Here is a 21,913-nt window from a genome sequence, read left to right on the forward strand (position 1 = left end):
AGTTAATGTGTGTTTTTAGACTTTTATTTTTATTTTGCTGAGCGATAAAGTGCTGCTTGAAAAAAAAAGCTCTAACATCAGCATCACTGGTGCTGATTCAGGCTGTGTGCATTTAAAAAAAACGTGGATATTTTCGCCTGAGTTTCTGAACGTTGGGGTCGATGTCGCTCCATTTATAATTAATGTGTTGGATTTTTTACTTTATTGCACTTTGAAGTTCTCTCCTCTCCTTTCCTCCGCTCTGTGTCTGACTGGAGGTGTTTGCGAAACGGAGAGAAGGTGAATGCGCAAAGCAATGAGCAACAAGCAACGAGCAACAAGTAGACACAGAAAGGTGCACAGAAATGAGATAAATAACATCAGCGTTTAGTTTATTTAATAAAAGAGCACCTGTTCAATGTGAAAAGTGACTTGTGATTTGGCGCTATATACAGCTATAAAAAACTGAATTTCAGGAGGAACCGTTGGGGGGGGGGGGCCCTCAGACTTGTTCCTGTGTGCTCGTTTTTTGTTGGAACATTTAAGAGTGCAAATTGTTTCGCAGTTCTGAGGCTGCTGTGTTTAACGGGTGTCTGACCCGCTGCAGTCTATGACACCGAATAAAGTTTGAATCTCAAACTTCTTACCGTTGCATTTGTTTAACACTCCTGAATAAAATGTATTTGTTTGCTCCCTGGGTACATGGTGTATTAGGCAATTGAAGGTAAAAACAACAAGACATTTTTTAAATAATATTTATTATTATTTTGAAATGTTATTATGTAACTTCAATCTTGGAGAATTTGAGTTTTTATAATAACATAATATAGCAGCCTAATAATAAGAAAAATATTATAAGAATTGAAATGCTAAATTAATATAATCAATATCTAATATAAATATTAAGAATAATAATTAACAATAAAACAAACAGAATAATAATCAACATTAAAATTCAGGGGAGACAATTAGCCTACATTTTATGTGATGGGGGAGGGGGGCGGTAAGGGACTTGGATAATGGATAAGGGGGCACTGACCCAAGAAAGATTGAGAACCACTGATATAAGAGGTCCCGTATCCCCGTCCCTCTCCCCATTTCCTCGTAGCCGGTGCTGAAAGAATTTCTCCGTGGCCCATCTCTTCAGGACAGAGACGAGACCAGTGGGCGGGAGTTTGATTAGGTATTGTTAAAGACATAATAACGGAAGGCTACGAGAGGGGTCTGCGGTGGTAACCGTATGAGAAGCGGACTGAAAGCCAGCTGGTAGCAGTCCGCTGTGTGTTCCCAGAGTGCCACGGGCGACAGGTGCTTTTCCCTGTATCGAGGAAACGTGTCGTTCACCTGGCAAGTCTCAGTTTCTGACGCTTCTGAGAGCGGCTTGCTTAATTTTTGTGCTTTTTGTGAACAGCTGGAGGCATGGGAGGCAAAAAGGGGCAGACAGAGCTTGAATAATAAAGTGTATTTATTGCTGGTTCTGCCGCCGTCCTCCCATAGAGAGTTCCACTGTTCAGTTTGGTATTTTTCCTCGAACGCTTCAATATATGTGTCCATATAGCGCAGGGGTCGGGAACCTATGAGCCATATCCATATAGGACTCTTTCGATGACACAATATGGCTCGCAGACAATTTTGAGCTGACATTTTTAGTAATTGTTGGGTTTTGAGGCCCAAAGGGCGCTGTGATTGTCTTTCAATTAAATCCAGTAAACTTCTAGTTGATCAATATACTTATTTATTTAAAGTGATAATGACAGCATTTCAAAAATACCCTCAGCCGAGGACACTTTCACACACCAAGTCCACAGTCCGAATCATTAAAGAGCCAGTTAGCTGTCTGTTGGTAAAAGTGAAAGTGGTACAAAAACATCATAAACATTTTGCTATATTCTCTACAGAAGGGTGTCGTCGTCTCTCATTGGTCCATGTTGGCGCGGTTATCCCCCTTGGTGGGCCGTCTTGTTGTGGCGAGATGGAGGTAGACCTGAAACTCTTTGAAGAGAACCTACAGTGCTTCACATTCATAACTAAATAGTGCTCATTATACATTTGTGCAGAAATACATGTTGTGTAATAATACATTTTGATTGAGGTGGACGAGTAAATGTGATAATCATTAAATGTGACACAAGTAATAAATAATTATACTGTGTCATTTTAAAGTAAAACATTTAGCAGCGGAATTTTTCTTTAGTTCTGCCCTCTCCTTTCCTCCGCCCTGTCTCTGACTGTAGGTGTGTTCGCACATGTGTGTGTCAGCAGCGACGCCCCGCCCTTCGCGAAACTGAGCAGAGGAGAAACTGCGCAAAGCAAGCAGCCAGGGGTGTCAAACTCAATCACAGAGAGGGCCAACATTAAAAACTGGGACTACGTCGAGGGCCAAACACGGTCCACATTTATTGAGCAGGATACACATATTGGATAAAGTGCAAAAAGATATGGAACATAACATTCTCTCCCAATACAGCCCTCTGAGTGTCATGATCTTCGAAGAAGATGGCTCCTATGTCTACAAGGAGTTTGAAGACATGGTTGCCACCAGGTGCACATGTTGCTAAGCTAGCTACCAACTTGTCTGTTCTTTTTTTCTCCTTTTTTAAAGGCTGAATAGAACATCACTACAAACATATATGGAACATGCAAACGTATTGCTGAGCAGTTCAATTTTAATTTCTGAGCTGCAAAGTCAGCAAAGTTGCTCAGTTGATCAGCAGAATGCACGGTTGGGAACACAGCGGTGGAGATGGTTTGTCAGTGTTTGCAAACACGTAGTGACCAAAGTTTCCTTGCTGCATCAGAGTCTCCCACAGGCAGCTTGGCATCATACATGTCCGTGATCACACGGCCCTGAAGCTGCAGGTTTAACAATGAGATGCTTGGTTATGTCGCACATAAAGGCCAGCTCACATCGCCACTTTTCGTCCCAGAGATCTGTGGTGTGTTTCCCTTTGCGTTCCAAAAACTGACAGATTTCCTCACGCAACTTGAAAAATCTATTCAGCACTTTCCCTCGACTCAGCCATCGCACTGCCATGTTCAGAAAAGACTTAAATTGACTCTCATAAAGTTTTCTGTCTGTGTCACGGTGCTTATTACTTGTTCCATCTCCAGCGCTTTACAACACAGCGCTTCCTGGTGTATGATGCAGTGATACACAGTCAGCTGCATCTTCTCCCGCATCCTGCCCACTAATCCGCTCTTTTCATCGCATCGCAGGTGCTCCATCTGTCGTCAGTCCCGTCAGTTTTATCCGGGGCAGTTTCATTTCATTGACACATTTAGATACTTCCTCAAATATGTATTTTCCCGTGGTTGTGCCATGCATTGATTTAATGACCAAAACCGGTGGGCCAGTTATGATAGACATCTGATATTTTCTCGCGGACCGGATATAATTGCCTTGAGTTTGACACCTGTGCAGTAAACACTGAAACGTGCACATAAATTAAATAAATAACATAAGCGTTTAGTTTATTTAATAAAAGAACACCTGTTCAATGAAACACACTGCTTTTAGTACTCGGAGACGTGTTATACTTAAAAAAAATTATTAAATATATGGCTCTCAAGGAAATACATTAAAAAAGATTTGGCTTTTATGGCTCTCCCAGCCAAAAAGGTTCCCGACCCCTGATATAGCATATAGCATATAGCAAACACAGAAAAGCAGGAAGCTGCTGCAGGGGATCAGTGATGTCATCTGTTCATTGACAGTTTAGCAATTTGACAGCTTTCGATCTTTTAACTGAATGTTTTTATGATGTTTGTAACATATATTAAAGTTATTGCTTTTACATCTTTGACCATGTGTTAAGATATATTGATTCTGTTCCTTTTCAGATTCTAATCTGATACCTGAAAAGCAGTTCCCATATAGAGCACGGTTGTAAAAGGTTTATAAAACAAGGTTGATTATAACTGTTCTCTTCTCAATGTTTGATCCCTAGAGGTTTTATATTTGTAAAACGTGATTTTAAAATCTTTGACGCGCCACAATGTAAAGTCTATGGCCAGTGGGGGAAACACTACTGCACATGTTCAGTGGGCTGCATAACCAGGAAGTAAATCCGGTTGCTAGGAAACTCATATGCACCATGTGATCAATTTTCATTGGACTGATTAGGCGCCATCTTTAAGGCCGTTATCCAGTTCTTATAATACAGAAATGTAAGTGACATTTACTGGAGAACTACAGCTTGTTGTGTTTATTAGAGAGGTCAATACCTGCTGACATGTCCTCACTGCAGAGGTTGAGAGTAAACTAAATCCATACTTCATTTTAGTAATTCATCGTATCATCATCATACTATACAATAAATAAATATCCATATAAGGATTGATACAAGCTTAAATCATTTTAAGTTATTTAAGGCTGTTTAGTCAGATGTAATAATAATTATAATAATGAATTATATTTGTAAAGCGCCTTTCCTAGCTAAAAGCAATCTCAAGGCGCTACAATGCACCCATAACCTCACCCTCGACATTGACGGTTTCCTCAGTTTCCAGCTCCCCTCACATCCGGAATCTTGGCATCATCTTTGACCAAACCCTCTTATTTGAGCCTTCTTCCATCTTAAAAACATCGCCCGTCTCCGTCCATCCCTCTCCTCCACAGCTGCAGAAATCCTCATCCATGCCTTCATCACCTCCCATCTGGACTACTGTAACAGCCTCCTCTATGGCTCACCCGCAAAAATCATCAATAAACTCCAACACACTCCGCTGCCCATCTTCTCACCCACTCCCGGATCCGTGACCACATCACCCCGTCCTCTACAAGCTCCACTGGCTCCCCATCCCCCAGAGAATCCAGTACAAGATCCTCCTCATCACCTACAAAGCCCTTCATAAACTGACCCCCTACTACCTGACTGACCTCCACAGACACACCCCCACCCTCCGCTCTGCTGCTGCTAACCTCCTGTCCCCCCCCATCCGGACCAAGCTCAGATCCTGGGGAGATAGAGCCTTCTCCATTGCTGCTCCCACCCTCTGGACCATCCTCAAACCATCAGAGACTCCTCCTCACTCACCACATTCAAATCATCACTTAAGACTCAACACGGCCTTTAGCCACTGACCGTCTCTTCTCCTTATCCTCCCTTCTTTTTTTCGTTTGTTCGTTTATATATTTATTTTTGTGTCACTCACTCTCTCAAGTGTCTTTGAGTTTCTAGAAAAGCGCTATACAAATCTAATGTATTATTATTATTATTATTATTATTATTATTATTATTATTATTATTATTATTATTATTATTATTATTATTATTTTACAGAAAGGCTTTTTTTGAAAAGAAAGGTTTTTAGGCCCTGTGGGTTCACTCTAACATGTGCAGTTTCATCACACAGCACAAAACCACAGATGTTGCAGGATTTGAGGGAGTGTGCAATTGGCATGCTGACTGCAGGAATGTCCAGCAGAGCCGTTGCCCGTGAATTCAATGTTAATTTCTCTATATGGTGGTCACACCAGATACTGACTGGATTTCTGACCCCCCCTGTTCAGTGCCTAAATGTCTCTGTTCAAGATAAAACTGCACATGTTAGAGTGGCCTTTTATTGTGACCAGCCTAAGGCACACCTGTGCAGTAATCATGCTCACTAACACAGATTATAAAAATTGTGTGAACAATATTTGAGAGAAATAGGCCTTTTGTGTTCATAGATCATTTAGATCATTTACTCTATTTAATTATTGTGTACTCGCCACTTTACTTTCTTGTTCTCTTGCTGTAACAAGGTAAATCTCCCCGTTGTGGGACTAATGAAGGACTTCTGATTCTGACAGTACTGTGTGTCATTACTCACTGTGTGGAGACAACGACAGCAGATTTAGATTTGTTAAAGAACCTCTGACTTTAAAGTTTCTCCCCCAAATCTTTCTGAAGTCCATCTCATGCACACAGGAAAGCATTTTCAGCTGGGGGGCTGCTCTGGATATGTACAAGAGCATATTAATGTTCAAGTATTAAAAGCTGCAACAAGCTCAACTACTGCTGACTCAAAACTGAAAACCTTAAACATACGGACTTAACGTGGAGTTTTATCTGCCCCAGTCCCTCACACGCTAATGCATATTTAGGCCTTACTCATTTTTTCTTTCTTCCTTTAAAAGAGGAAGTGAAGATTATCATCAACCCACTGCATGTAATCATATTTATTCTAGACTGTTTGATTGTAGAGGACAAGACATCTCCTTGCTGTCAGGAACTCATCCAGGTCGTGTGTTGCAGCTTTCAAAGGTACATTTTGCTCCATTATATTATATAGTTTAAAAGAAAAAGGATAAAGAAACTGCAACAGTCATGCAAATAAATATGCAGCATTTAACAAGCAGCCTGCAGGTGCACAGACTACTGTGTTTAAAACCCTGATGTTTTATAATAATAAAAGACGATCCCATTTAAAATGAACTAAGTCATGAAAAAAGGCTTGCTTTATAAAGTGCTTAAGATTTATTTTCAGGACAACACAGGGCTTAGTACGGGGGATTTTGGTATCCCGAATAGCACCAACTAAACAGTTGTCACTTAGGTCATTAGCAAAGACCCTGGTTGCAATTTATTTATGGGGCTTATTAGTAATTAAAAGATCGATAAGAGATGATATTTTTAGACACCTGGTGTTAAGATGTGTGGGACTTTCAATGACTTGTGTAAAGTTAAGAGACAGACAAAGTAAAAATAAGTAAAAATCACCTACCAGGATGATTTCCTTACAATGTAGTTGAGATAAAATCTGCATTAGCGAGAATAATGTGGCATTGGGAGCAGAAGGGGGCCTATAGCAACCAACAACAGTTTAAAAGCAGATCGCCAGATAAATCAATGCTTAGTGCTAGGATTTCCAAATGCTTAATAGCAGATTTGGAGAGGATGACCTGAGCAGCAAGATTAGATTTCACATAAATCGAAATCGAAAACCTTAAACATACGGACTTAACGTGGAGTTTTATCTGCCCCAGTCCCTCACACGCTAATGCATATTTAGGCCTTACTCATTTTTTCTTTCTTCCTTTAAAAGAGGAAGTGAAGATTATCATCAACCCACTGCATGTAATCATATTTATTCTAAACTGTTTGATTGTAGAGGACAAGACATCTCCTTGCTGTCAGGAACTCATCCAGGTCGTGTGTTGTAGCTTTCAAAGGTACATTTTGCTCCATTATATTATATAGTTTAAAAGAAAAAGGATAAAGAACTGCAACAGTCATGCAAATAAATATGCAGCATTTAACAAGCAGCCCGCAGGTGCACAGACTACTGTGTTTAAACCCCTGATGTTTTATTTCATTTGGGTTTTTAAAAAACATGGGGAAAATAAGTATTTTTAATGAAAGCAATTAAATAAAATGTAGTACTACTCTTTAGACATATTAGGAAAGGAGTCCAGATATCTAGAACTTGCTTGTCATTATTCTTATTCTTATTGTTATTATTGTTAGTATATTAACTGTTGTGTAATTACTTTAGATTATGTGCAAATATTAATCCACTGAGAGGTATTTATATTTGCAGTTTGCAGAGATATGCAAAAGAGCGGTGTGTGTTGTAAATATGATTATTGATGGTATGTTATGCAACTCAAGACGGGTAATATTAAACATTACTTTAAATGCCTGAAACACTGGACGATGTTCTGTGACTGCAGTACAGACCTCCCATGAGCACCAGGGGCATTAATAAACATTGATTCTGTAATCTTTACTCCAGTATAGTATACCAAAAGGTTTAAAAGTAATGCACTAAATTCCTACCCAACCAATGTTATGTAACTTAAAACTGTAACAGACATATTTTGCCTCTTTGTAGAGGTCAGGAGAGAAAATGATCATCCTCAACATTTGTTGTGTTTTAGACTCAGTGATGAAGAAAGTTATAGAAAAGTTAGACACTAAACGGGCTCTGCAGCATCATGGTTTATCCTTTTCAACTGTCATGTTTCTAACATCTAACATCTCTAATGGTGCGTGAACGTCAGGCTCCGCCCCTGCTTCACCAGAACATGTTGCACTATGTGAAACTGTATCATTTGATTGCATATTATTAGCAGATAATGTAACAAATATTGGAAATGTTTGATACCATAACAATCTTCGGTAAATATTAAACAACATGCTAACTTCTACAATCTGATCTCATAAACAGGCTTTCACTCTGAAGAATGGAAAGTTCCTACATGGACTTATACTGTTTTGACATTAACAGCGAGACTTCTGGAACATCTCTGATGACTATGACTGGACACCTTCCAGCAACTACGAATATAGTGGATTCATCTCATATGTAGTGACGTGCATAATCATTTGTATCGGCCTTCCTTTGACCCTCACGGCCATCTTTGCTGTTTATTTTCTGGTATGTACCAATTGCATAGGCTTCATATTAATTTGAGGGTCCGGGTGTACTCGGCATGAAAACTTTAGCCTCCTCCCTTTCAGCGGATCAGATGCTAGCATGTTAGCCCTTCTTGACACATTGGACTAATCTAATATGACTTCACTCAAAAGGTAATGCGAACATCTTTGCTCAAAATGATTGGTAAGGATGTTGGAGGTCTGTGCTCTCTGGCTGCTCTTCTCTGTATCTGTCTGTGTAAGATCTTGATGTGGTGTCAGGGGGCTGGGATGATGTGTTTTATTGACCTCTACATTCACGGTACTAATTCAGTCTATAATTAAAATGTGCATGAAGCTGATTGGACCCTGCAGATCATGGGTCAGAACATGTTTACAGCTGCTTTCTTTTCTTCTACCGATGTCTTCCTGCAGGTGCAAAAGGATCATGTTGCTCCGATCTTCGTCATGAACCTTCTCATTTCCGACCTCATTCAGCTCTGCTGCATGATCGTCTTGGTGGTGCGACCTGTGCAGACATTGGTGACATTTATCACCTCAAATCTTATTTACTACTCTGGTCTGGTGGCCAGTGTTTGCTTCATGGTGTCTATCGGTCTGGAAAGGTAGCTGTCTGTCTATGCAGAATGTGTGCAGTACTTCTGTGACCGTTATATCACTAAAGATTCTGAAGCTGTGTCTCTCTTGTATTACAGGTATTTAGTTATCGCCCACCCACTGTGGTACCGCTTCAGACGAAGCATCAAGATCTCTGTGGTGGTCTGTGTTGTGATTTGGGTCCTTCCAGTTGTCTGTCTCTTCACGTCCTTGGCCGTCTCTATTCCATATGACCAAAGTCCAATCGCCGCTGCCTTTTTCCTCCTTCCCCTCCCACTACTCATATTCTTCCTCAGTGGGACCCTCAGAGCCCTGTCCGCTTCCATCTCAGTCCCCGCTGACGAAAAACGACGAATTGTAGGAATGTTGGTCCTTGTGCTTCTTATTTACACGCTGCTGTTCCTGCCCTACATCATTTGGTTGTTGGCAGATGGAATCAAATGTGACATTACCTTCACCCACCTGTCTTCTTTGCTTCTTCGGTTGAGTCCTCTCGCAGACTTAGCTCTGTATGTTCTCATGAGGAAAGGGACCATAGACAAGCTGCTGGCCTCTGTGTGTTGTTGCAGAATGGACAGCAATGATAGCAGCAGTTCAGCAGTATGAGTGATGTGCACAGTCAGAGAAAATACAAGGAGATATGCAGTCGAATAGAAAGGATAGAAACAAGACTGTCATCTCAATCCCAACTCTTCAAATACCAACACTTGAAATGTGTAACAAACTTGTAATAAAAGAGCACCTGTCAATTTGAAAAGTGAGTTGTGACGGGGAGGGGGGGGGGGGGGGGATGCTGGCGGAACAAAAGTCAGGGGCATCTAGGAGCGTGATTAATCTGCGTTAATATTTTTAACGCGTTCATTTATTTTAGACCGTCAACCCAAATGCTAATCTCTTCCGAAGCCTAACCAAAGAGTTTTGTTGCGTAAATCTAACCAAGTCAACTTTAAAGTGGAAGAAAACGTACGTTGGAATTTTATTTTGAAAAGACACACGTGCGGAGACTGACACGCCGTCCTGACGTGTGCAAACTGACCGAGACGTTTGTATTTGACGAGTTGGGAGTGAGAATGATTTGATAACTCACATAACTGTAGATACACAAGCCTTGTCCTCACGTTCTGGTTGCTTTGGAAATGTTTTGGGAAACTTGCTCTGCTTTACTTTGATGCTTCAACAAATGTTAATGAAATATGTTTTTATTGGTTTGCTAGCTGTACGTCTTTTATTATTGTCTTTTAATCACAGAAGCAAATGAAATATTAGCATTATAGCTGTGCGCTGTCTTGTTCCTTTATTGTGATTGTTTTGTGTAAGTTTAACACAGAAAGAGTCTTTTGGACTTTTTACTTTGTTTTTTCTTCTCCTACATATATTAATTTAGTTGTTTACTTTTTAATTACAATTAAAGTATGTCAATCAAAACTGTGTTTGTTATTTTTTATACAACGAAATCTAAACTTTTTGAATGACTAAGTACTTTTAGTGTTTTAGTGCGAGGCAGATTTTTAGGAAGTGATTCAGAGCAGGTATTACGCAACAGCTGATCACATCGCACAGTTAATTCAAAGTGCTTTTAATGCAAAGAAAAGTATTAGAATTACATTTTTAAACATAAGTAATAAAATGAATTCAGATAGTTTTATTTGATGAAATGCATGAAATGAAATACAAAGACCAGAACACAGTGACCCAAATGCCCCAAATGCAATCAAGGGAATAAATGTGCACATTTGAGATCACCAGGATGTTGATTACTTCTATGGCTGCAAGTGGGCATCAACATCGTGCACATCCATGCAATGCTTCCATTGCTGATGTTGTTCCACTACGACTTGTTTGTTAGCTAACTTTAGTTTGAATGAATTAGAATGTGTTGTTTATATCTATGGTGGACTCCCACCTTGTCACATCTACTGAGCCAGTTTGTGTCACGGTTCAGGACAGGGGAGGACCCAAATGCAGCGAATTAGACGAAGATTATAACCAAAAGTGAGCCTTTAACCCTTTAACACCTAAGCCTAAAAAGCCTCAACATTTTCGCCTGGACTTTTTTGCTTATTTTGACTATAAAAAGGTGAGAAAATGTCCTGTGAGTAAATGCTTTTGCCCATTTTCCAACAATACCTGGACCTTTCCATATCTGGCAGTCATTTACAATTTGTTGCATGTTATGAGAGTGTAATAACAGTTTAAAATGAAGAGAAACACAAAAGCGGAATTTGAGTTTAGTGGTTTAGTGAACAAAAATCATTGCAATTGTACATGAATAAGAGATTTAACATGTTACATTTGAAGTTTGAAATGTATACAACTATATCCAGTAAAGGTTTTGAGTCTTTTACTCTTACATCTGCAAAAACAGGCCATAAAATGGAAAATATGTCCAGGCGTTTTTCCCCACACAGGGTAATTCTCTCCTCTCTGAGTGTACCTTCACATGCAGAGGTCTTGGTGGTACTGCCAGTGACTGTTCCTGTTGCTCCTGTTTTCTCTGGGTCACTCATATGAAGATTAGATCAAATGGCCATGAACTGTCCTGTACAGTCTGGGGACATGACAGTGGCAGGGAATGACACATTGAAAATGGTTTGCTTACACCAAAAGTTGCTCATCTTTGTGCAGGTCCAACATTGACATGTACAGCAACATGCCTGTGGACTTCTTCATTTCTTCTGGAGTTATTTCAGTCCAGATGAACTGTCTCCCTCTCTCCAGGCTTTTGGCTGCATTCTTGTTTGTGTATTCAGAGAGGAGTTTGAAAACTGCAGCATCAAAGTGGGAATAAATGTCACCTGGTTTCCCATATCGAGAGGGGGTTGGACACCTGGGGTCCATCATCGGGCTCTGCCTCAGTCTGCCATCTTGTGGTGGGATGTGGTGAGGGGCTTCTGTGTCTGACAGGCACGACAGGCACGACAGGCACCGCAGGCAGGTAACAAACACGTAACATGAATGACAACGGGACAGTTTGTGACAAGGCTAAGAAGTATACTTAATGTCCCTTAAATCCCTTGATTATCTATATTTATGTGTCTTATGGTCAACCATTGTTAAGTGTAAGACGCTACATAAACAATGTTTGGTTTGATATTTGTGTTAATACTTAATGTTTGACTAAACTTTATTGTATTCCTGTTTGATGCAGGTGTAATAGGCATGCACACATCAGTGAAATGCTGTTGAAAATGCTCAAATTTAACTAAACCGTACTGTAATAATCTACGAAGCTTTTCAACTGCAAATCACCAAAACAGCCGTCTTAATTTTCACTGTGCAGTTACTTCTACAATTCTGCAATTTATTACAGAAAAACTCAATGCACTTAATTTATAACCCCAATAATAAACGTAATCTGTTTTAACACTGTTTCATTAAAACACACACACACCATGTCCTCAAAGAGAGATCAGGTCTTAGATGTGTTGTGTGATGTAACACACATTAGAGCGGCGCGTGCTGGAAACCTCAGGTTTAGTAACTGCCTTCATCTTTACGGAAAATCCAAGAAATGTTCAATGTGGGTTTGTTTCTAGTGTAATTGCACAGGAAATAAAAAACACAATTGATAAATGAAACAATCTTTATTTACACAGCTTCGTCTTTATGCTGCTATTGCTGCACGTGAGACTAGTAGTAGAAGGGTACGTCATTCATGCAGAAGTTGGGCTGCAGGCTCTCGAAGGTGCAGTCAGATGTGTCCATGGTGCAGCGGCCGCAGTGGCAGCTCAAAGCCACGGGGTAGGTGACGGTCGGGTCCACGCCGGAAGGACAGTCAGGAAGCTCAAATGTCTTGTAGTGTAAGTCCTGGTACGTGCACACGTGCTGGTACACGTAGTTGAACGGTAACTTGATGACCGGGTCCTGCAGGGAAGCAAATATGACACGGTGTGTTCATTCACCCAAGAACAACGCCACAGTGCTGTTAATTAGGAATGTAAAGGTCAAATGAAAGATTAAGATTTATTCCATGTAGCTCCTTTGGTTTCAGGGTCCTGATGTTGTGCATGCTATGGAGGTTTTTATTGTACTTTAATACTTATCTTACAATAAGCCACAAACATTTCACTGTCCACAAACCAAAGTCCTTTCCATAAACATACAAAGCAAATTTGCAAATATACACATACTGTATTTTAATTGCACATACAATGTTGTGGGTTTAAAAATGTAGGATGTGGATTATAACTATTCAAATTCAATAAAAGATTAAATTATTGCACCTCACATTTCTCACAATGTCTCCCACATGTTGACACACAAAGCTGTCTTGAACTGGATTCAAACGAATAAATCTAAGAGTTACATTTAGGTTGCATTAACGTTCAGTGCATTAAGCAAATAGCTCACTTTGATATTTGGAATATAAGTCAAATCTTTGAACTTTTCCCACCATACCTTGGTGATGCAGTGACCACTGCAGATGGTTGTTTCCACTTGGTGACACTTGGGACAGCCTTCCTTTTCCAGAGACACCGTCTGGTTAATGAGCTGGCAGGGCGGCAGCTGGAAGGACGCTGGTGATGGAGGATGTTGCAGTTAAGAACAACTAGTCACATACTGTAACTCTTTGTTTTCTGGCCAGATGGGAAACATCTGTGCTAACAGCTGTGTCATCACATTGCTCATCACTGAAGTGTCACTTCCTCTTTGTGTGTATTATGTACTGATCTACTCATTCAGACAAAGCTATGTACTTCACATTTAGAGAAAAGTATAACCATATTCCATATTCCCCTGCATTTTATTAAAGTTAGTTTATTATATTTGCTTTTCTTTTATCAAAACCAAAACTTCAATTTTTGCGTAAACCTCCACTTCCTAACTACTTGCTAAATGACTTTATCCAACTTAACCATGAACATAAAGGTGGATCTTGAGCAGGGGTTGGGAACCTCCGGCCTCCGGGCCGACTGACTGTTTTTCCTGGCCAAGGTCAGGGTCCTTGAACACAACACGAGCGGAACGTGTCATCACGTGGTCACGTCATGTCAAAAACTTCAATTTTAAACGAGACTATTGACGTCAGTGAACGCAGCATGGCGAGTGTGAAACAGAGAAAGCTGGACGCGGAATGTCGCACTTTCCAGGAGAAATGGACGAACGATTATTTCTATGTGGAAGTTAAAGGCCAGTGTGTCTAGTTTGTGATGATGAAAAATAATCTTGAGCGTCATTACTGCACGAGACATGCCGAACTGCACGAGCTGAGAGGACGAGTGTTTGGATAAAGTTAACGCTCTTCGGTGGAGTTTGACCCAACAAGCAGCTCTCTGCAGAGCGGAACATACAAACATGGACAGATAGAGAGGTAGACCCCCCCACCAAGAACAGACTGTTGCACCACTGCTGTGCAGTTATCACTGCCATGTGCAATACTCACTTTATTTATATCACTTGGTACTTATATTATGTTTTATTCTATTTAATTATTGTGTACTGCCTTTTTACTTCATGTGTTCTTCTGCTGTGACGAGAAACATTTCCCCGTTGTGGGACTAATAAAGGATTTCTGATAAAACAGAAGATACAGGATACAAAAGTTGCTTTTATGCACAGCATAAAAGAAAAGTGAAATTAATTTTACAGAGGTTATGAGTTCAATAATTAGTACGGTCCTCGAAGGATGTTGTAAAAAAAGAATGGCCCTTGATAGGAAAAAGGTCCCCCCCCCCCTTTGGTCTCGAGGATTCAGAGAACAGAAACAACTGAATTTGACTTTTAAAGACAGATTTCCTCACAGATTACACAGTGAACTCTCTGCAGAACTTCCTTTCCAGTAAAAACAAGCTGATTTTTAACAGTGAAATGTTTCTGTAATTTGGAAATAAAAACTCAGATCGATATAATATATATATATATATATATATATATATATATATATATAATTAAAACTTGTCTAAGTTACCTGCAGGAGCCAGGGGCCAAATGTAAGATGAGGCTCCCAAAAACAAACTCAACATCAAGGGGAACGTCGCTCTCCTGACCTGTACAGCCATGATCCTGCAGGAAGTTAAAGGTGAGTCGATTAATGACGGTTGCATTACATTAATAACTGCAGTCTTCGTGGCTTCTTGTAAAAGTAAAAAGATAAAGCATCAATAAAGTATTTTTATAGCGAGACAAAACATTTCTTATGCACTGGTTCTTTTTGGGAGTTTTGGGATATTTTTCTTCCCGAACAAAACTTCTTTCAGACTAGTGAAAAGAGAACATTTAAAATAGACATTAAGGGGTTTGTTCTACTAACTTTGTCCATTTGTAACTGTAGATTTATTCACCAAAAACGAGCTTATTGCATATTTAAACATAACATTTTGGAAACTTGTAATACAAAAAAGAATTGTCTCAGTTAAAGTAATGAACTGGGAAGTATCATGGTGATATTGTTCAACGTCTCCACTAATAAAGTCATTTATGTAAACTTTATATATCTTATTCTAATACCTGCTTTTCTATTAGAGATATTTCTTGACCTCAGTTGTTCATCATAACATCATAATCAGAAAAAAAGAGTTTTATGACACAGGCAATATTATTTACTGAAATTATTTACAGCACTTTATCCACATTTAAATCAAATACAAAAAACACATTGAATACATGGTGGTTGTTGGTGTCTCACCTCTCTTGCGTCTCCAGCTGTGTGCTGAGCCGAGTGTCCTCTTCAGTCTTTATACGGCACCGAGGACGCTGGTGTCCAGGGAAAAACATGTTCATATTGGATGTCAACCCTGGTTACCAGTTTCTGTTAAAAGATGGGAACATGGTAGAGTTTTAATCTTGATTTAACCGGGGGATTAGTCTCTCCGATCACTTTTACATCCTGTTACTCTGCCAGGATTATATAGTATTAGAAGGAGCAGTCGTAGGTTCATGTCTGTAAATGTCCCCGCTGTGGGACAAAATAAAGGATTACTGATATGTTCTCTGTATGTAAAGGTTGTTTGTGCTGCTGCTCGACCAGTTCCTTTCACACTACCTGCGTATTGTTAGCAGTAATTGGTGTGTGTCTAACAGTGTGGCACTTTATCCCTCTTTGTTAAATGAAACCTAGATTTAATTATAGTGTCTTTATGGGTAAGACACTGAGAACTGCTCATGCTCAGTATCTTATTACACAGAAAAGGGGCAAAGCAGAATGTCTGCAAAATGACATTTATAATGTAATATAAAAGTGTCCATGTCCATCATAATAATGGATCTGATGCTGATGTACTTACAGTAAATATTTTTCCACCATATGGTCTCATGGTTAGGACTCCTGGTTTAACTCCAGTATGACAACTTGAACTTTATAGTTCAACACATGGTCAGGAATGCTGTCTCAGGTGCATGCGCTCAACGGTTCAAAAACAAAAAGGCCCTTTTGTTGTGTGGACTCTGCTGTTTTGATGTTCCATATTTGTCTAACATTATTGTACAATGGAACATTAGCTTTCAAAAAGTGTATTTAAATCTCCAGTTTGAATCTATAACCTACGGACTGCTATAAACTATTATTGTATTTGTCAGAAGAGCCTGTTGTGGAAACCTTAATGTGTGGTCAGAGTTTGGTTGTCAGGTATAATCTGCTGCTGCCGGTGACATAATCCTGTTTTATCAGTGTGGGATCACTGTGACACGCTGACTTCCTCCGTGCTTCATTTGTATCTTTGTTCCTGTCATTCAGACAATGAAGGTTGTTGTTTTTAATAGATTAAGATGATACAGTATGTTTCAGTTTCCGTGTTTGCGACAACTTATCAGACATCCAAAATGTAACCTCAGGATTTCAAATGACATTGGCTGTTTCTTTCCCACATCTATTGTCTGGATCACTGTGTAAAACTTGGTAGATCCCAGAGTGGAAATGTGGTTTGCACAACTAAAAAAAACAAATAAAAATGAAATAATAATTTCATAATAATTAAATAACACCAAAAAACTAAATAAATAGGAACCACAAACACACACACACACACACACACACACACACACACACACACACACACACACACACACACACACACACACACACACACACACACACACACACACATACATACACAAATGCGTTATTGCCAAATAGTAAGCATAATCCTAACTATTTTCTTTTCCTTTTAAATAGTTTCTTTTTTCAAAAGATAAAAGTTTTAGACGAACCATTAAAATCCGGAACTATACATTTGACGTTTGCTCATTTCTAGTCGGCGATTAACAGCGGACGGACCAATCTCGTAGATACAGCGCATGCGCGGAAACCAATATGGTTTGTTACATGACAGTTTTTCTCGAGGTAAATTCAGTGTAAACTTTACACAAGAAGACAAGCACAGTGGTGCAATGGCAGGAGAAGAGCAGGAGAGCAAGAACAAGGTCAGCCACTCCTGTAACTGCACTTTGTAAGCATTTTAAATGAGAGAGGCGTTTTTAGAAGGTCAACAACAGCGGTTAATGTTTAGAAACGGATAGCCTCAATCATACAGTTCTCCCAGGTACTCATGTACAATAAATTAACTGTAAATGATCTTAAATGAACATGTGGTAAATTCAAGTATCGTAGCTAAACCGAGCTATTAGGCTACATTAACGTTAGGCCAGTACTTTAGAGCCAGCTAGCTACCAAGCAGAAGTGATTTAGTCAAACCAAATTCCATTCAAATATTTGTTAATTAAAGGAAACATTGGGCCCGGAGACGAAACGTTCTTAAAGAAACTTGGTGAGTAAGACACTTACCTAAAACATTCTTGTGGGAAAATTCGGCTTGCAGATTATTCACCAAACAGCACTGGATTTCAACAAACTACTTCCATCCTGTTGCAAACGTTTACTTTATTAAAAGGAGTTTTGCCAGGTGTAATTGAAGCATATAGTGTAAACAGGTTATAATACAATAATACAAATATACAGTTATAATGAATGTGTTAACATCTTAAGTCATAGTATGCAGCTATGACAATACATCAAGTGTCGCAATTCAAGAGATCTAAATGTCTTATTGTTATGCACATTTAAATGCCATCAAAACCTTTCTATTCACATTGCTTTGGCTTCTCCCTGGACAACATACACACAGTGTTTCATGTAGCCTAGACAATACCATTATACGTATACATATAAACAATAAATCCCATAACATGGTTATGTCATGTGTAAAATAAATGGATACAGATGATACGAGTCTTTGTAAACTTAATGTATTAAGGAAAAAGAAGTCACATTTACAGTCTGCTTCTGTCTCTTTGTCTTGTCTGGGCTTCAGGGTTTCAGGCTGCTGGGGATTCTAGATGTCCAGAACACTCCGTGTGCCAGAGAAGCCGTCCTGCACGGAGCCGGGGGCTCACTGGCTGCGGGCCTGCTGCACTTTATAGCCACGAGTGAGTCTTATTTGAGTCCGTCTGTGTGTGTGTGAGTGTGTGTGTGTGTGTTTTCTTTTCTCATTTAGTGATTATTTTATGTGATTAGTTTTTCAAATAGAATCTTAAACAAGCCATCCAGCCAGAACTGGGTTTTGAGAATGAATTGGTTGGTTGATCACCATCTCCATGTACAGTCTGTCCATCATGTAATAAACTAAGGGGGAGTTCTTATTGATATGTGACTTTTTTGTTGCTACAACCTAAATATGAGAGCTGAGCACCTCCCATGAAACGTTGATCAGATATTCTACAGTGACTCACTTAAAGCCGGATGACAAAAGGGAAGTACGCAATTTGGCAAATATCTGGATTTTATTCATTTAACAGATGATTTCTTTCTGTTTCTTTGTATTTTAAAAGTATTAAGAAATATGTAGATCTGAAAGAATGTTAAATGTGGAATGTCAAATAATTTGTTGCAGAAAAAGTCTTACGTCTGGACTTTAGCACATTTTAGAGAGAAATTCAAACTTTTGAAAAGAGATTTATTTCTGGACTAAAAACATTCACAGAAACATCACCAACTGTTCTACAAATTGATTAATCGTTAGTTATTGTTTTCATGCCAGAAAATGCCGTTTTCAGCCTCAAATATGGAGAAGTTCTGCTTTTAATATCATATTAAAGTGAATGATTTAAAGATTTACCTTTTAGAAACTGAGATGGACACTTTAAGTATTTGATAGAAGACAGTCAGCAGCTCAATAGATAATAAAAAGTAAGTTGCATCAAGTTCCAATGTCTCCTCTTCCCTTGTGTTTAGTTTGAAGTCATTATTATTATTGTTATTATTCTAAGTTGACCCCTTCAGCTCTCAGCAGCAGTCTGTCCTGTTGTCTGCAGGTCGGGTGAAGAGGTCTTTTGACGTGGGATTTGCAGGCTTCATGCTCACCACCGTTGGGTCCTGGTAGGTCTTAATGTTGACATCACTCTCTCCTCGTCTTTCTTCTGATTGAAAGAAACTATTGTGTCCTCTACAAACACCCAGGTACGTTCTTACCGCAGCTTCCTCTTCTGTTTGTAACATGAACCCTGCTGTGTCTCCCTCCAGGTTGTACTGCAGGATGAACAACGCTAAGCTTCGTGTGCAGCAGAGGATGATCCAGGATGGCATCAAGAACAAGGTCGTGTACGAGGGGACCGCTCTCGACCCCACAATCAAACCTGGAGCAGAAACTCCCCCGGGGCCCTCGTGACCTCCGACGCTTGTAATCCTGCCGCTGTAAGAACTGGGAGGAGAAGAGAGGACGCTGTCGGGGGCTTCAAAGGCTCAACATACACTGTTTTCAAAAGACTGACTTCAGCGGGGAACTTCTCAGCTCCACAAATGATGGAAGGAACTAAAACTGCAGTGTTCCAGTGACGCAGCAAATAACTGAAGCTGTTCCGAGATATTTTCTGAATGATGTTTCACCCCTAAATTTAAAAAGCAAATGTATCCATTGCATTTCCCTCCTTCAAACCCTGTGATGAATGACAAGCTGTGTTTCCGTTCTTGTTTGTTTGAAGCAGTTTGTTCTGCAACTAATCGACCAGTAAAGAAAGTCCACAGAACTAACACAGGCCCACCTAACCCCTTACTCTGGAGGCCAACAGGATGTCATCTGTCCATGTCAAACACCTGCTGTGACATCACGGATTGGGCGTGGCCTAATGTGTAATGTGCTGGAGGTTTTAACCCACAAAAGACAAAGCAGCAGATTTCTGTGTTCAGGGATTTAAATTCAGTGTGTGTGCGTGTGTGTGTGTGCGTGCGCATCATGGTATGTTTCGTCATGTGCTGAAGTTTAAACACTTATTCAGATTGTCCACCTTTTAATGTCCTCAAATAATCATTAAGTAAGTGTGTAACTGAAATCTGTATCTTTGGCAGCTTTGTAACAATATTACATTTGCTTCATATAGTTAGAAAGAATAAATGATTCTACTTGATACTTGCCTCATTAAACGTGTGCAGTCCTGTTTTAGAGGACGGAAAATTACAAATCAGAAGCAACGTGAAGTTTCCTTCAGCGAGACTCGGGTAGGAAATCATCTCACGTCAAACTCTCTATAACGATTCTCCTGACAGTTGTGCTGCTAAACGTTAAAGTGTTAATGTTCCTGTTATAATGTGTCAACAACTATTACTGTGTTGTAATTTAAAGATCCAGGAGTATAAAGTGATATTACACCGAGTCAGTCTGAATACACGTGTCCACTAAATGTCTCACTTCGACCAGCAGGTGTCACTACATCCGTCCTCTGGTTGTTCCACTGAACCCCCACCCTCCATGTCCTGCAACATGTCCTCCACCTTGTCCTGCGTTATGTCCTGCACTACGTCCTCCACCATGTCCTGATGTCCTCCACCATGTCCTGATGTCCTGCACCATGTCCTCCACCATGTCCTGCGTTATGTCCTGCCCTACGTCCTCCACCATGTCCTGATGTCCTCCACCATGTCCTGATGTCCTGCACCATGTCCTGCACTATGTCCTCCACCATGTCCTGCGTTATGTCCTGCCCTACGTCCTCCACCATGTCCTGATGTCCTCCACCATGTCCTGATGTCCTGCACCATGTCCTGCACTATGTCCTCCACCATGTCCTGCGTTATGTCCTGCACTACGTCCTCCACCATGTCCTGATGTCCTCCACCATGTCCTGATGTCCTCCACCATGTCCTGCACTATGTCCTGCACTACGTCCTCCACCATGTTCTGATGTCCTCCACCATGTCCTGCACCATGTCCTCCACCATGTCCTGCACTATGTCCTGCACTACATCCTCCACCATGTTCTGATGTCCTCCACCATGTCCTGCACCATTTCCTGCACCATGTCCTGCACTACGTCCTCCACCATGTCCAGCGTTATGTCCTGCACTACGTCCTCCACCATGTCCTCCACCAATGTCTGCACCAATCTGCCCATGTCCTCAACACCATGTCCTGCCCATGTCCTCCCCATAATCCTCACCAATGTCATCCACCATGTCCCTCCACCATGTCCTGGCACCATGTCCTGCACCATGTTCCTGCACAACCATTTCCTGCACCAGTCAGGTACTATGTACTGATTCCGCACATACCTGCACCATTCCTGATTCCTCCACCATGTCCTGCACCATACCTGCACCATGTCCTGATGTCCTCCACCAGTTCCTGCACCATATCCTGCACCATGTCCTGATGTCCTCCACCATGGTCCTGCATCAATGTCCTGATGTCCCTGCACCATTGTCCTCCAACTGTCCTCACCATTTCCTTATGTTCCTGACCATGTCCTGAAGGTCCTGCACCAATGTTCCTGATGTCCTGCAACATATCCTGCACCATTTCCCTGTACTATTCCTGATGTCCTGCACCGATATCCTGCACCATGTCCTGTGTCCTCCACCATGTCCCGCAAATCATGTCCTGATGTCCTTCCCATTCCCCACCATGTTCCCTGCCCCGCATGTCCCTGATGTCCTGCACCATGTTCCTGTGTCCTGCAACCAATGTCCTGATGTACCCCCTGCAACATATCCTGCACCATGTCCGTACTATGTCCTGATGTCCTGCACCATATCCTGCACCATGTCCTGC

At 40.5% G+C, this 21,913-nt stretch overlaps 3 protein-coding genes across 3 annotated transcripts in view; 2 read left to right on the forward strand and 1 right to left on the reverse strand.

Moving 5' to 3' along the window:
- The window catches only part of LOC115019849 (high-affinity choline transporter 1-like), a 70,565-nt gene that overhangs the window by 26,484 nt on the left and 22,168 nt on the right, over positions 1-21,913 (forward strand).
- LOC115019844 (gonadotropin subunit beta-2-like) lies at positions 12,505-18,811 on the reverse strand. Its single transcript, XM_029449500.1, has 6 exons — positions 18,148-18,811; positions 17,659-17,736; positions 15,565-15,687; positions 14,848-14,942; positions 13,338-13,456; positions 12,505-12,803 (listed from the first exon to the last, which is right to left on the reverse strand). Exons 3-6 carry the CDS (start codon positions 15,657-15,659, stop codon positions 12,570-12,572), a joined length of 543 nt encoding a protein of 180 aa, XP_029305360.1. The 5' UTR covers positions 15,660-15,687; positions 17,659-17,736; positions 18,148-18,811; the 3' UTR covers positions 12,505-12,569.
- LOC115019847 (cytochrome c oxidase assembly protein COX20, mitochondrial-like) lies at positions 17,139-20,273 on the forward strand. Its single transcript, XM_029449502.1, has 4 exons — positions 17,139-17,297; positions 18,185-18,299; positions 19,185-19,248; positions 19,393-20,273. The coding sequence occupies exons 1-4, from the start codon at positions 17,172-17,174 to the stop codon at positions 19,535-19,537; spliced, it is 450 nt and encodes a 149-aa protein (XP_029305362.1). The 5' UTR covers positions 17,139-17,171; the 3' UTR covers positions 19,538-20,273.

Source organism: Cottoperca gobio, chromosome 15 (genome assembly GCF_900634415.1).
Source record: "Cottoperca gobio chromosome 15, fCotGob3.1, whole genome shotgun sequence".
In the NCBI taxonomy this organism is placed as follows: Eukaryota; Metazoa; Chordata; class Actinopteri; order Perciformes; family Bovichtidae; genus Cottoperca; species Cottoperca gobio.